Genomic DNA, 16,816 nt, shown 5'->3' with positions numbered 1-16,816 from the left:
AGGGCTGCCCTCTGTGTCCATTCACTGCCCCAGGGTAGGGGCTGCCCTCTTTGTCAATTTACTGCCCCGGGGTAGGGGCTTTCCACTGTCCATTCATTGCCCGGGAAACGGGCTGTCCTTTTGTGTCCATTCCGTACCCGGGATAGGTGCTGCCCTCTGTGGCCATTCACTGCCCGCAGAAGTAGCTCCCTCTGTGTCCATTAACTGCCTGGGTAAGGGACTGACTCCTGTGTTCATTCACTGCCCTGTGGTAGGGGCTGCCACCGTGTCCACTTCGTACCCTTTGAATGGGCAGCCCTCTGTCCATTCACTGCCCCGGGGAAGGGGATGCACTCTGTGTCCATTCAGTACGTACGGTATGTGTCTATTCACTGCCTCATTAAGGGGCTGCCCTCTGTGTCCATTTTGTCCCCGTGGAAGGACAGCCCACTGTGTCCATTCAGTTCCCAGGGTAGTGGCTGCCCTCTGTATCCATTCACTGCCACGGGGAAGGGATGGACTCTGTGTCCATTCAGTGCACAGGGTAGGGTTGCCCTCATTGTCCATTCAGTACCCTGGATAGGGGCTGTTCTCTGAGTCCATTCACTACCCAGGGGTAGGGGCAGCCCTCTGTGTCCATTCACTGACCGGGGTAGTGGCTGCTCTCTATGTCCATTCACTGACCGGGGAAGCGGCTGCCCTCTGTGTCCTTTCAGTACCCGAGGTTGGGGCTGCCCTCTGTCCATTCAGTACCCAGGGTTGGGGCTGCCCTCTGTGTTCATTCAGTATCGTGGGTAACGGCTGTTCTCTGTGTCCATTCACTGGCCCAGGGTAGGGGCTCCGCTTGCGTCCATTCACTGCCGGGGTAAGGGTTGCCCTCTGTTTCCATTCATTGCCCGGGAAAGGGACTGGCTCCTGTGTTCATTCACTCCCCTGTGGTAGGGGCTGCCACCTGTGTCCATTCACTGTCCGTTTAAGGGGCTGCCTTCTGTGTCCTTTCAGTACATGAGGTAGAGGCTGCTCTCTGTGTCCATTTAGTACCCGGGGTAGTGGCTGCCCTCTGTGTCCATTAATTGCCCGGGTAATGGACTGGCTCCTATGTTCATTCACGGCCCTGTGGGAGGGGATGCCACCTGTGTCCTTTCAGTACATGGGGTAGAGGCTGCTCTCTGTGTCCATTTAGTACCCGGGGTAGTGAATGCCCTCTGTCCATTCAGTACCCGTGGTTGGCGCTGCGATCTGAGTCCATTTATGTCCCCGGTGTAGTGGCTGCCCTCTGTGTCCATTCAGTACCCAGGGTAGGGCCTGCTCTCTGTGTCCATTCACTGCCCAGGAAAGTGGCTGCCCTCTGTGTCCATTAACTGCCCGGGTAAGGGGATGTCCCCTATGTTCATTCACTGCCCTGGGATAGGGGCTGCCCTCTGTCCATTCACTGCCACTGGGAAGGGTATGCACTCTGTGTCCATTCAGTACGCAGGATAGGGGCTGCCCTCTGTGTCCATTCAGTACCCGTGGTTGGCGCTGCGATCTGAGTCCATTTACATCCCCGGTGTAGTGGCTGCCCTCTGTGTCCATTCACTACCCAGGGTACACGCTGCCCTCTTTGACCATTTACTACCTCAGGGTAGAGGCTTTCCACTTTGTCCATTCACTGCCCAGGGAACGTGTTGTCGTCTTGTGCCATTCCATACACGGGGTAGGGGCTGCCCTCCATGTCAATTCACTGCCCGGTGAATGGGCTGTCCTCTTGTGTCCATTCTGTACACGGGATAGGTATAGTACCTGGGGTAGTGGCTGCCCTCCGTGTCCATTCAGTACCCGTGGTTGGGGCTGTGATCTATGTCCATTCGCTGCCCAGGAAAGTGGCTGCCTTCTGTGGCCATTCACTGCCCGGGTAAGGGGATTCCCCCTATGTCCATTCACTGCCCTGGGATAGGGGCTGCCACTTTTGTCCATTCAGTACCCGGGGTACAAGCTGCCCTCTTTGTCCATTTACTACCCCGTGGTAGGGGCTTTCCACTTTTTCCATTCACTGACCGGGGAACGGGCTGTCAATTTGTGTCCATTCCGTACCCGGAATAGTTCCTGCCCTCTGTGGCCATTCAATGTCCGCGGAAGCAGCTGCCCTCTGTGTCCATTAACTGCCCGGGGTAGGGGCTGCTCTCTTTGTCCATTCACTGACCAGGGAAGGGGCTGCCCTCTTGTGTCCATTCGGTACGAAGGGTAGTGGCTATCCTCTGTCTATTCACTGTCCTGTGATAGGTGCTCCCCTCTGTGTCCACTTAGTACCCGTGGAAGTGGCAGCCCTCTGTGTCCATTCACTGCCCCGGGGAAGGGGCATCACTCTGTGTCCATTCAGTACGCATGGTAGTGGCTGCCCTCTGTGTCCATTCAGTACCCTGGGTAGGGGCTGTTCTCTATGTCTATTCACTGCCGGGGGAAAGGTTGCCCACTGTGTCAATTTATTGCCCGGGTAAGTGGCTGGCCCCTGTGTTCAATCACTGCCCTGTGATAGGTGCTGCCTCCTGTGTCCATTCAGTACCCAGGGTCGGGGCTGCTCTCTGTGTCCATTCAGTACCCGGGCAGTGGCTGCCTTCTGTGTCCATTCAGTACCCGGGGCAGGGGCAGCCTTCTGTGTCCATTCAGTACCCGGGGTAGCGGCTGCTCTCTATGTTGATTCGGTACGCAGGGTAGGGGCTATCCTCTGTCTTTTCACTGACCTGGGGAGGGGCTCCCATCTGTGTCCACAGTACCCGTGGAAGTGGCAGCCCTCTGTGTCCATTCACTGCCCCGGGGAAGGGGCGTCACTCTGTGTCCATTCAGTACGCATGGTAGTGGCTGCCCTCTGTGTCCATTCAGTACCCTGGGTAGGGGCTGTTCTCTGTGTCTATTCACTGCCGGGGGAAAGGTTGCCCACTGTGTCAATTTGTTGCCCGGGTAAGTGGCTGGCCCCTGTGTTCAATCACTGCCCTGTGATAGGTGCTGCCTCCTGTGTCCATTCAGTACCCAGGGTCGGGGCTGCTCTCTGTGTCCATTCAGTACCCGGGGCAGTGGCTGCCTTCTGTGTCCATTCAGTACCCGGGGCAGGGCAGCCTTCTGTGTCCATTCAGTACCCGGGGTAGCGGCTGCTCTCTGTGTCCATTCAGTTCTCGGGGTAGAGGCTGCTCTCTATGTCCATTCACTGACCGGGGAAGGAGCTGCCCTCTGTGTCCATTCGGTATGCAGGATAGGGGCTGCCCTCTGTGTCCATTCACTGCCACGGGGTAGGGGATGCACTCTGTGTCCATTCAGTACGCACGGTAGTGGCTGACCTCTTTGTCCATTCGGTATGCAGGGTAGGGGATGCCCTCTGTCTATTGACTGTCCTAGGAAAGGGCTTCCCTCTGTCCACTTTATACCCGTGGAAGGGGCAGCCCTCAGTGTCCATTCACTGCCCCTGTGAAGGAGCTGCACTCTGTGTCCATTCAGTACGCACATTGGGGGCTGCCCTCTGTGTCTATTCACTGCCTCGTTAAGGGGCTGCCCTCTGTGTCCATTTAGTACCCGTGGAAAGGCAGCCCACTGTGTCCATTCAGTTCTCTGGTTCGGGGCTGCCCTCTGCATCCATTCACTGCCCGGGGAAGGGTATGCCCTCTGTGACCATTCAGTACCCGGGGTAGGGGCTGCCCTCTGTGTCCATTCACTGCTCGGGGAAGGGTATGCCCTCTGTGTCCATTCAGTACCCGGGGTAGGGGCTGCCCTCTTTGTCCATTCACTAATGGGGAACGGGCTGTCCTTTTGTGTCCATTCCGTACCCGGGATAGATGCTGCCCTCTGTGGCCATTCAGTGCCCGCGGAAGCAGCTGCCCTCTGTGTCCATTCATTGCCCCAGGGTAGGGACTGCCCACTTTGTCCATTCACTGCCTGGGGAATGTGCTGTCCTCTTGTGTCCTTTCAGTACCCGGGGTTGGGGATGCCCTCTGTGTCCATTCAGTACCCAGGGTTGGGGCTGCCCTCTATGTCCATTCAGTACCCTGGGTTGGGGCTGCCCTCTGTGTCCATTCAGTACCCAGGGTTGGGGCTGCCCTCTGTGTTCATTCAGTATGCACAGTGGGGGCTGCCCTCTCTGTGTCCATTCACTGCCCAGGGAAAGGTGTTGCTCTCTGTGGCCATTCATTGCCCAGGATAGGAGCTGCCCTCTGTGTCCATTCACTGTCCTGGGGAATGGGGCTGCTCTCTGTGTTCATTCACTGTCCTGGGGAAGTGGCTGCTCTCTGTGTGCATTCACTAATCGGTTAAGGGACTTCACTCTGTGTTTATTCACTGCCAGGATAATCAGTGGACAGTGATTGGTGGGGAGGGAGGAGAGGACAAGGGTGTTTTATCCATGCAATCTGTCGCTGAATGGTACAGTAAGAAGAGAAAGTTCTCTCTTCCCCTCTCTTCTCCACCCTACACTCTCCTCACTCCCTTCCCTCCACAATGTCTCCCTTTCAATGCCCCCCCTTTTTTCCCACCATCTCTGCCCTTCCTCGCTCCATCCCTCCCTCTTCCCCCAATATCCCTTCAATCTCTGTCCTGCTCCTTTCTCGTTTTACCGTCCTTCCTGCTTTCCCCTCTGTTGAGGTCTTCCACTGTCCAATGGAAGACTTGCCACACCTTTCCTCAGCATCAGGTAGCCACTGGCAGTTGTTAAACATTCACCCAAGGCCCCTCACCTCAGAGCCCCTCCACCTCAATGAGTGGAGAACTCCCGCTGCACCAGTATGGTGCTGTCCTTGATCCTGCAGCCTCCTCAGCACCATCTTGCAGCACACTGGAAGCCAAGTCTGGATCTGAGAGACCAATGACAGTAGGGTAGGTTCTAGCCTGGATCTGAATGACCAACGTCAGTGGGGTTGGTTCCATTCTGGATCTGAGAGACCAATGTCAGTAGGGTAGATTCCAGTCTGGATCTGAGACCAATGTCAGTAGGGTAGATTCCAGCCTGGATCTGAGAGACCAACGTCAGTAGGGTAGATTCCAGCCTGGATCTGAGAGACCAATGTCAGTAGGGTAGATTCCAGTCTGGATCTGAGAGACCAACGTCAGTAGGGTAGATTCCAGCCTGGATCTGAGAGACCAACGTCAGTAGGATAGGTTCCAGCCTTTGTCCCCAAATTAAATCCCTCCTCAAGGAGTAACGTGTCAAGATTATATCTTGTTAAACTCAGCTGAACGTGGATCAGTGTCACGTCGCCAGTGAAACAGGTTCTGGGATTTCGATGTCTACCAAAGATAAAGATACATAACCAACGTTTCGGGCCTCAACTTGACGATGGGCTCAAGCCCGAAACGTTGCTTGTGCGCCTTTATCTTTGCTTCAAAAGCACATTGTTTGACCTGCTGAGTTTCTCCAACTTCGTGCTTTACTTCAATCACAGTGTCAGTAGACTTTTGTGTTTTACTCCTGGGAGTTGGTGAAAACTCTGGAAGCTCTTCTCAACGTTTGCTACAAGTTTTTAATGATCTGACGGTTTGATGAACACCGTTGGGAGTGTTTACACAGAACATGAAAGACATTTGTTTTACCTTCTCCTTTTTCAGCTCAAATTGAAATCATCCCATGCAAGATTTGTGGAGACAAGTCGTCAGGAATCCATTATGGTGTCATTACCTGTGAAGGCTGTAAGGTGAGCGTCATTGTGGGAGGATCAACACTGGCTTCCTGCTGACTGCCTCTTGGGAAGGTGTTGAATCAGAAATTATTCTCATGAACATGCCACCGAATTTGTTGCTTTGTGGCAAAGGGAGGGGACAGCAGCGATGAAGGGGAGGAGGGATCGCTGGGTGGGTAACGTGACTGTGGAATCGGGTCTGGGCGAGTACATGGTCATAGAGCTTGAGAGCAGCGAGGGGGGGGGGGTGCAGTAAGAGCGGATCCCACAGAACACCTGACGGAGAGTTACTGGTCGTAGAGCTTGAGAGCCGGCTAGTGTGCTCTGGCTGGGTCACCATGCATGGATCGAGGTGGGGAAGCCGGACCAAGAGGAGAGAGAGCAGGAGATGGCTGCCAGCTAACCCTGGGTGAAAGAGGGGTTTGCTTGCCTTCATCAGACGGAGTAAAGGGTACAGGAACTAGAATGTCATGTTACAGCGGTACAAGACGTCGTTGAGAGACCACACTTGGAGTATTCTACAGGAATTAGGCTGGCACGGTTAGCGCCATGCTATTACACTGGCAGCGACCCATGTTTGAGTCCGCCACTGTAAGGAGTTTGCACGTTCTCTCCGTGTCTCTGTGGATTTCCTCTGGGGGCCCTGGTTTCCTCCCACTGTACCAAAGACGGATGGGTTAGCAGGTTAATTGACCACGTGGGTGTACTTAGGTAGGGGGGGCTTGTGGGCTAGGAAGGGCCTGTTACTGTTCATCTCCAAATTAAAAAAATAATTAGATCTGGTCACCCAGCTACGGGAAGGATGTCATTCACATGGAAAAGGTGCAGGAGAGATTCTCGAGGAGGTCACTGGGACTGAGGGCTCTGATCATAGAGCATAGAAGGCTGAGGGGTGATCTTGCGCTGGTTCATAAAATTCTGAGGTCGTGGATAAAATTCAAGTTCATCATTATCATACAACTTGGACAAAATAGTGTTCTTCTGTCCTCAGTGTAAAACCATGTAAACACACATATAGACATAGCACACATACTTACAAATGATTTCCATGCAGCACATACATAAAAAATAAATAAATATTGTTCAATAAATAGTAGAGTCTCGGAGGGTGAGTGTGAGCAGTTCATTCAATCGTTCCGCATTCTCACTGCCCGTGGGAAGAAGCTGTTCCTCAGCCTGGTGGTGCTGGTTCTGATCCTCCTGTATCACTTCCCCAATGGTAGCAGCTGAAAGATGCTGTGTGCAGGGTGGAAGGGGTCCTCAATGATTTTTGCACGCCCTCTTCAGACAACGATCCTGGTCTCTTTGCCGTTCAGGGGTGTGAGGGAGATGGAACAGCTTTCCTTGACCAGAGGACAACTGAGCTAGGATGCCACCTCCTCTCTCCCCCCCCCGACCCCCTACCCCCCAACAACCTCCACAGTCATCTTCCACGACACCAAGCCCTGGTTGGGCGAGCAATCAACGAACTGGTGGAGAAACTCGCCGGGTCAAAGGTCATCTATCGCAACCATCTCCACAGATGCACGTCTGTCCTTGGCCTCGTCCATTTCAGGGAGAGCCCAACCGTAAACTTTTTTAAAAATTTTTTATTTTTCACACCATAAACCACATTGACAAAGATACATACATTTTCCTTTTCAAATATATACAGTGTCATTTTCTCCCCCCTCCCTCCTCCCATCCCACCCTCCCTACCTCCCCCCCCCATTCATTTAAAGTACAGAATCTAAGATACATTAAACCAATCAAACAATGTTGTCATTCAATAAAAATAAACAAGAAATTCCACTGAGTCAATTCTTTTCATTTCCTTCTCCTTTCATTATTTTAGGTGCTAAATGTCCCCGGTAGGTTGTCTCTATTATGTTTTATGTATGGCTCCCATATTGGTTCAAATATTTCAATATTATTTCTTAAACTATATGTTATTTTTTCTAATGGAATACATTTATTCATTTCTATATACCATTGTTGTATTCTGAAATTATCTTCCAATTTCCAGGTTGACATAATACATTTTTTTGCTAAGGATAGAGCTATCATAACAAATCTTTTTTGTGCACCATCCAAATCAATTCCAAATTCTTTGTTTTTTATGTTACTTAGGAGGAAGATCTCTGGGTTTTTTGGTATATTGTTTTCTGTAATTTTATTTAATATCTGGTTTAGATCTTCCCAAAATTTTTCCACTTTCTCACATGTCCAGATTGCATGAATTGTTGTTCCCACTTCTTTTTTACAACGAAAACATCTGTCAGATACTGTTGGGTCCCATTTATTTAACTTTTGAGGTGTAATGTATAGCCTGTGTATCCAGTTATATCGTATCATATGTAACCTTGTATTTATTGTATTTCTCATCGTTCCAGAACATAACTTCTCCCATGTTTCCTTCTTTATCTTTATATTTAAATCTTGTTCCCATTTTTGTTTAGTTTTACCATTTGTTTCCTCATTCTCCTTTTCTTGCAGTTTAATATACATATTTGTTATAAATCTTTTGATTATCATTGTGTCTGTAATCACATATTCAAAGTTACTTCCCTCTGGTAACCTCAGACTGCTTCCTAATTTGTCCTTCAAGTAGGATCTCAATTGGTAATATGCCAGCACTGTATCTTGAGTTATATTGCATTTATCTTTCATTTGTTCAAAGGATAATAATCTATTTCCTGAAAAACAATTTTCTATTCTTTTAATCCCTTTTTTCTCCCATTCTCTAAAGGAAAGGTTATCTATTGTAAAAGGGATTAACTGATTTTGCGTCAGTATTAGTTTTGGTAATTGGCAATTTGTTTTATTCCTTTCGACATGAATCTTTTTTCCAAATATTGAGTAGATGATGTAATACTGGAGAACTCCTATGTTCTACCAATTTTTCATCCCATTTATATAATATATGTTCAGGTATCTTCTCCCCTATTTTATCTAGTTCTAATCTAGTCCAATCTGGCTTTTCCCTTGTTTGATAAAAATCTGATAGGTATCTTAATTGTGCGGCTCTATAATAATTTTTAAAGTTTGGCAGTTGTAAGCCTCCTTGTTTATACCATTCTGTTAATTTATCTAGTGCTATCCTCGGTTTCCCCCTTTCCATAAAAATTTCCTTATTATTTTCTTTAACTTTTTTTTTTAAATTTTTTATTTTTCACACCATAAATCACAATAGCCATGATATACACTTTTTCTTTTCCACACATTTACAGTAACTTTTTCTCCCTCCCCCCTCCCTCCTCCCAAGCCACCCCCCCACCCCCCCCCCCTCTCATCCATTTTAGGTATACAATCTAGGTTGCATTAATTCAGTTAGTCAATGTTGTCATTCAACAAAAATACACCAGAAATTCTACTGAGTCCATTCTTTTCTTTTCTTCTCCTTCCATCAACTTAGGTAATGTTTGTTCCCGGTAGGTTTTCGCTATTGTATTTAATGTAAGGCTCCCATACTTGTTCGAATATTTCAATATTATTTCTTAAACTATATGTTATTTTTTCTAATGGAATACATTTATTCATTTCTATATACCATTGTTGTATTTTCAAATTATCTTCCAATTTCCAGGTTGACATAATACATTTTTTTGCTACGGCTAGGGCTATCTTGACAAATCTTTTTTGTGCATCTTCCAAGTCAATTCCAAATTCTTTATTTTTTATGTTACTTAGGAGAAAGATCTCTGGATTCTTTGGTATATTGTTTTCTGTTATTTTATTTAATATCTGATTGAGATCATCCCAAAATTTTTCTACTCTCTCACATGTCCAGATTGCATGAATTGTTGTTCCCCTTTCTTTTTTACATCGAAAACATCTATCAGATACTGTTGGGTCCCATTTATTTAACTTTTGCGGTGTAATGTATAGTCTGTGTAACCAATTATATTGTATCATACACAGCCTCGTATTTATTGTATTTCTCATCGTTCCAGAGCATAACTTCTCCCATGTTTCCTTTTTTATCTTTATATTTAAATCTTGTTCCCATTTTTGTTTAGTTTTACCATTTGTTTCCTCATTTTCCTTTTCTTGCAGTTTAATATACATATTTTTTATAAATCTTTTGATTAACATTGTATCTGTAATCACATATTCAAGGTTACTTCCCTCTGGTAAACTCAAGTTGCTTCCTAATTTATCTTTCAAGTAGGATCTCAGTTGGTAATATGCCAGCACTGTATCTCCAGTTATATTGTACTTATCTCTCATTTGTTCAAAGGATAAGAATCTACTTCCTGAAAAACAATTTTCTATTCTTTTAATCCCTTTTTTTTCCCATTTTCTAAAGGCAAGGTTGTCTATTGTAAAAGGGAGTAGCTTATTTTGCGTCAATATTAGTTTTGGTATTTGGTAATTTATTTTATTTCTTTCTACATGAATCTTCTTCCATATATTGAGGAGATGGTGTAATACTGGAGAAGTTCTATGTTGTACCAATTTTTCGTCCCATTTATATAATATGTGTTCAGGTATCTTTTCCCCTATTTTATCTAATTCTAGTCTCGTCCAGTCTGGTTTTTCCCTTGTTTGATAAAAATCTGATAGGTACCTTAATTGTGCGGCTCTATAATAATTTTTGAAGTTTGGCAATTGTAAGCCTCCTTGTTTATACCATTCTGTTAATTTATCTAGTGCTATCCTCAGTTTCCCCCCTCTCCATAAAAATCTCCTTATTATTTTCTTTAACTCCTTGAAGAATTTCTCTGTCAAACGTATTGGCAATTCCTGAAATAGGTATTGTATCCTTGGGAAAATGTTCATTTTAATACAGTTTATCCTTCCTATTAGTGTTAGTGGTAAATCTTTCCAATGCTCTAAATTGTCCTGTAATTTTTTCATTAGTGGATAATAATTGAGTTTATATAGATGGCCGAGGTTTTTATTTATTTGTATACCTAGGTATCTTATTGCTTGCATTTGCCATCTGAATGGTGATTCCTTCTTAAATTTTGAGAAATCCGCATTATTCATTGGCATTGCTTCTCTTTTATTTGCGTTAATCTTGTAACCCGACACTTCTCCATATTCCTTCAATTTCTTATGTAATTCTTTTATTGATAATTCTGGTTCTGTTAAGTATACTATAACATCATCTGCAAATAAACTGATTTTATATTCCTTGTCTTTTATTTTTATCCCTTTTATTTTATTTTCTGTTCTTATCAATTCTGCTAGTGGTTCTATAGCTAATGCGAACAATAAGGGTGATAGTGGGCATCCCTGCCTTGTTGATCTGCTTAAATTAAATTGCTTTGATATATATCCATTTACTGTGACTTTCGCCAATGGCCCCTTATATAATGCTTTAATCCAATTAATATACTTCTCTGGTAAACTGAATTTTTGCAATACTTTGAATAAATAATTCCATTCTACTCTGTCCAAGGCCTTCTCTGCATCTAAAGCAACTGCTACTGTTGGCGCTTTACTCCCTTCTACTGCATGAATTAAGTTAATAAATTTACAAATATTGTCTGTTGTGCGTCTTTTTTTATTAAATCCAGTTTGGTCTAGATTTACCATTTTAGGTACATAATCTGCTAATCTGTTTGCTAATAGTTTAGCTATTATCTTATAATCTGTGTTAAGTAATGATATTGGTCTATATGACGCTGGTGCGAGTGGATCTTTCCCTGTCTTTGATGTTACTGTAATTATTGCTGTTTTGCATGAATCTGGTAATCTTTGTGTTTTGTCAATCTGGTTGATTACTTCCAGGAGGTGTTAGGTCTGCTTTGTTCGAGAATGAGTGAGTCAGACACCAGACTGAGTCGAAATCAAGGTTCTTTATTACCGGATTGTAACACTTGCAACTAACAGTGTTAGTTGGAGAAGGCGCATTCTCCCGATATCAGCAAGTGGTGTTTTTTTTTATACCTCAGGACACGCACTTAGTAAATTATCATACCATTACATTGTCCAATGAATAAGCTGTTGCTACCCTTCTCTGTTAGTCTGCTGCACATCATCTTGTTATTGCCACACTTATCTTGAGCGTACAAGGTCACACCTGCATCCTGTTACTCCTTAGTACAGGGTGACTCCTTCTCCGGTCCCAACTCATGATGTTTTTATCTTACAAAGGGGAGGAATTAATAAATCTTTAAATGTTTTATAGAATTCTATTGGGAATCCATCCTCTCCTGGTGTTTTATTATTTGGTAGTTTTTTTATTATCTCTTGTATTTCTACTATTTCAAATGGTTCTGTTAATTTATTTTGTTCCTCTATTTGTAATTTTGGTAGTTCAATTTTAGTTAAAAATTCATCTATTTTATCTTCTTTCCCTTCGTTTTCAGTTTGGTATAATTGTTCATAGAATTCTCTAAAGTTTTCATTAATCTCCGTTGGATTATATGTGATTTGTTTGTCTTTTTTCCTTGATGCCAATACCATTTTCTTAGCTTGTTCTGTCTTAAGCTGCCATGCTAGGATTTTGTGCGTTTTTTCCCCTAGTTCATAATATTTCTGTTTTGTCTTCATTACGTTCTTCTCCACCTTATATGTTTGTAGTGTTTCATATTTTATTTTTTTATCTGCCAATTCTCTTCTTTTAGTTGTGTCTTCCTTCATTGCTAATTCTTTTTCTATATTTACTATTTCCCTTTCCAACTGCTCTGTTTCCTGATTGTAGTCCTTCTTTATCTTGGTTACATAACTTATTATTTGCCCTCTGATGAACGCTTTCATTGCGTCCCATAGTATAAACTTATCTTTCACTGATTCCGTATTTATTTCAAAGTACATTTTAATTTGTCTTTCAATTAATTCTCTAAAATCCTGTCTTTTAAGTAGCATGGAGTTTAATCTCCATCTATACATTCTTGGAGGGATGTCCTCTAACTTTACTGTCAATATTAAGGGTGAATGGTCCGATAATATTCTAGCTTTATATTCTGTTTTTTCTTACTCTATCTTGCATACGAGCTGATAACAGAAATGGGTCTATTCTTGAGTATGTTTTATGTCTACCCGAATAATATGAATATTCCTTTTCCTACGGGTGTTGTTTCCTCCATATATCCAAAAGTTGCATTTCTTGCATCGATTTAATTATAAATTTGGTTACTTTGTTCTTTCTGTTAATTTTTTTCCCAGTTTTATCCATATTTGAATCCAAATTAAGGTTGAAATCCCCTCCTATTAGTATTTTCCCTTGCGTGTCTGCTATCTTCAAAAAAATATCTTGCCTAAACTTTTGATCTTCTTCGTTAGGTGAATATACATTGAGTAGATTCCACAACTCCGAATATATCTGACATTTTATCATTACATATCTCCCTGCTGGATCTATTATTTCCTCTTCTATTTTAATTGGTACATTTTTACTGATTAATATAGCTACTCCTCTAGCTTTTGAATTATATGACGCTGCTGTTACATGTCCTACCCAATCTCTCTTTAATTTCTTATGCTCCATTTCAGTTAAATGTGTTTCTTGTACGAATGCTATATCAATTTTTTCTTTTTTAGTAAATTTAGCAGTTTCTTCCTTTTGGTTTGGTTATGTATTCCGTTAATATTTAAAGTCATATAGTTCAACGTAGCCATTTCATACTTTGTTTATCTTCCCTTTCTGTTTCCTCATCATCACCTTTCCTTCTTATCCATTTCTGCTTTCTTGTTTTGAACACTTTATAAGACAACATTTCTAAAACATCAAACATTTTCCTTATTCTCCTATCTAAAACTTCTTTAACCCCATTCTCCCCTCCCCCTCCTGAGTTGCCCTTTATCCCTTGTCGGGCAACCACATTTCCCCTTTCCATTTGGATTTGCGAATTCACTCGCAAGTGTCAACTGATTTTGCAGTGACCGTAACTCCTCCCCACCCAGCCCCCCCGGAAAAGATTTCAATTTTCATATATAACAAATACACACATACATATAGTTCGTGGTCATTTTTACTCTCATTACATGTCTTCATCTCTCTGCTTGTTTTGTAGTTGTTCTGCAAATTTTCGTGCTTCCTCCGGATCCGAGAACAGTCTGTTTTGTTGCCCTGGAATAACTATTTTAAGTACCGCTGGGTACTTTAACATAAATTTATATCCTTTTTTCCATAGGATCGTTTTTGTTGTATTGAATTCCTTCCTCTTCTTCAGGAGTTCAAAACTTATGTCTGGATAGAAAAAAAATTTTTGACCTTTGTATTCCAGTGGCTTTTTGTCTTCTCTTTATTTTCTTCATTGCTTTCTCCAATATATTTTCTCTTGTTGTATATCTTAAGAATTTTACTAAAATGGATCTTGGTTTTTGCTGCGGTTGTGGTTTCGGGGCTAGTGTTCTATGTGCCCTCTCTATTTCCATTTCTTCCTGTAATTCTGGTCTTCCTAGGACCCTGGGGATCCAATCTTTTATAAATTCTCTCATATTCTTGCCTTCTTCATCTTCTTAAGGCCCACTATCTTTATATTATTTCTTCTATTATAGTTTTCCATTATATCTATCTTCTGAGCTAACAGCTCATGTGCCTCTTTAACTTTTTTATTAGATTCTTCTAATTTCTCTTTTAAGTCCTCTACTTCCATTTCTACAATTATTTCTCATTCTTCCACTCTTTTTCCTATCTCTGATATGACCATTTCTATTTTATTCATTTTTTCTTCTGCACTCTTAATTCTTTTTATCTCATTAAATTCTTGTAATTGCCATTCTTTCACTGATTCCATATATTCTTTAAAAAAAAATATCCATTGTCCTGCCTTTCCCTTCTTCTTCCATTTCTCTATGTTCTTCTTCTTCTGGGTTGGCCATCTGTTGTTTCCTTGTTTTCTTTTTGCTCTCTTTCTTGTTTTCGTTGTTTTCTGTGTTCTCTTCCTGTTGCTATGTTGCAGCTGTCACTCTCAGCTGTGGAGATCGACTCCTCAGCTGTTCCCCCCCTCCCGTCAGTGTATTTTTTTTCATGCGCGGTTGCGCACTTTTACTCGGCTCCGCGAGCCATTTTTGTAGTCCCGAGCTCGGGACTTCCACCGACCTTAGGGAGCGGGCTTCTCTCTCCGCGGCGGGCCTCCTCGGACAGGTAAGGCCTTCACCTTCTTCTTCCGACGTTCTTTCTTCTTCTCTTCTTCCCGTTGCTTTCGACTTTTCTCTCTTCACTGCCATTTTCTTCTCACCTTTACTTTTACTTTGTTTTAATTTTTTTTCTTGTACCTTTGTGTTTTGTGCATTTTTTTTCAACTTTTCCGGAGAGGGCTGGAATTCCCTAACCGGCCACTACTCCATCACGTGACTCCCCCCCCCCCCCCCCCAACCGTAAACTTGAGGAACAACCTCAACCCAACAGTATGAGCACTGATTTTATCAGCCTTTGGTCACATCACTCCCATCTCTTTTCCATCCTTTTTTTTTAAACCTGCTTGTACTTTTTCTTCCTTTCTGTCTTGAACTTTTCTCCCTCTCTCCAATTTGCATGAATCGCAAAAGGTTGGTTTGCAGGGGCAGCAGGTTATCAGGAAGGCAAGTGGAACGTTGGATGGAATTTAGGAGGGAGGTCTGCGGCAACTTTACAAGGTCCTGGTGAGACCGTATCTGGAGAACTGCGCGCAGTTCTGGTCTCTTGACTTGAGGAAGGATGGACTGACTTTGGAGGCAGAGCAGAGAGGGTTATCAAGTTGATTCCAGAGATGAGGGGGTTGGCCTCTGAGGAGAGATTGAGTCATCTGGGACTGTACTCGCTGGAATTTAGAAGAATGAGAGGGCGTCTTATAGAAATGTATAAAAATATGAAAATTAAGATAGAGGTAGATAAGCTGTTCCCATTGGTGAGGAAGACTAGAACTAGAGGACATAGCCTCAATATTCAGGGGAGTAGATTTAGGATGGAGATGAGGAGGAACTGCTTTGTGGAATTCGCTGCCCATGGAAGCAGTAGGGGTGACTTCAAAGAGTATACTTCAGACAAGGTTGGATAGATTTTTACATAGTCGGGTTATTAAGGGATATGGGGCAAAGGCAGGTCGGAGGAGATGAGCCGATCATCAGATCAGCCATGATCTCATTGAATGACAGAGCAGGCTTTGATGGGCCAGATGGCCAACTCCTGTTCCTATTTCTTGTATTCTCTGTTCTCCCTTTACCTGTCTCACCTTATCTCCTACACCCCATCAGCTCAACCCTTCCCCCCACCCAGCTGCCTTCCACCTGTAGTCCACCCTTTTCACTCCAGTGGCGATCGGGTAGTCCCTCCACGAATCATTGATGGACCATTTCCACCCACGGATGCTGTCCGATGCGTCATCCCTCCAGCTATACCCTGTCTGCTCCGGGTTCTGGTGCCTGCACTCGATGTCCCTCCGGGCTCGTGGGGGGGGGAGGGGAAGTGGCTGCGTTCGGGTTGCGCGCGACCCCGTCTAATGGCGCTCTCTCGTTTCTGCTCCGAACCAAGGGGTTCTTCCGAAGGAGTCAGCAGAGCAAAGCCGCCTACTCGTGCCCACGGCAGAGGAACTGTCTGATTGATCGGACGAGCCGGAACCGGTGCCAGCACTGCCGGTTGCAGAAGTGTCTGACAGTGGGAATGTCACGTGACGGTAAGCTGTAGCCCCCTCACCCCCTCCAGGCCCGTGAGCACTCTCCTGCCCTTCACTATCGGTCACCTCCTCATCTCCCTTTCCCAGAAGATGTTCCATCTGATGACAGAAGGCAAGAATACACTAGTAACAGGCCCTTTCAGCCAGCGAACCCCTGCTGCCCATTTCATGCCCAATTAACCTGCAACCCTCAGAACGTTTCGAATGGTGGGAGGAAACTGGAGCCCCCCTGAGAAAACCCACACAGACACAGGTACAATCTCCTCAGACAGCGCGGGATTCAAACCCCAGTCACTGGTGCAGTTGTGCTAACCACTACCCTAACCATGCCACCCCTTAATTCACACTCTCCTGCTTTGTTTTAAAGCAAGCAAAACGTATTTAACTTGGTGGCACGGTTAGCACCACGCTGTTACACCACGTATTAGGATTATTAGACCTAAATTGACACTAACTATATAGCAAATTCAATTTGTATTAATTGCTTTAGCATTTTGTAGGAAGTGTATAGCTATAACTTGGAAATCAGATACCGATGGAGAGATAGGATGTGGAGCTTCATAGCTGCATTCCATTTGAGACAATTACTTATATTTACCAAAGAAATATCAGGTATTTTGGAAAATTTGGAGCCCTTATTTGCAAAACATGGGTATGAACGTTTAACAGACT

The 16,816-nt window shown here is 44.2% G+C and overlaps 1 protein-coding gene across 2 annotated transcripts in view; it reads left to right on the top strand.

Moving 5' to 3' along the window:
- roraa (RAR-related orphan receptor A, paralog a) overlaps positions 1-16,816 on the top strand; it is a 459,616-nt gene that overhangs the window by 264,046 nt on the left and 178,754 nt on the right. For both annotated transcript variants that reach the window (XM_069902931.1, XM_069902932.1), the window contains 2 exons: positions 5,545-5,630; positions 16,003-16,144. In XM_069902931.1, coding sequence (XP_069759032.1) covers positions 5,545-5,630; positions 16,003-16,144 — 228 coding nt within the window. The remainder of the gene's footprint in view (positions 1-5,544; positions 5,631-16,002; positions 16,145-16,816) is intronic.

The sequence above is a fragment of the Narcine bancroftii genome, chromosome 11, assembly GCF_036971445.1.
Source record: "Narcine bancroftii isolate sNarBan1 chromosome 11, sNarBan1.hap1, whole genome shotgun sequence".
In the NCBI taxonomy this organism is placed as follows: Eukaryota; Metazoa; Chordata; class Chondrichthyes; order Torpediniformes; family Narcinidae; genus Narcine; species Narcine bancroftii.
Note: the sequence above shows the minus strand (reverse complement) of the source record. Positions and strands in the feature narration are given on the sequence as shown.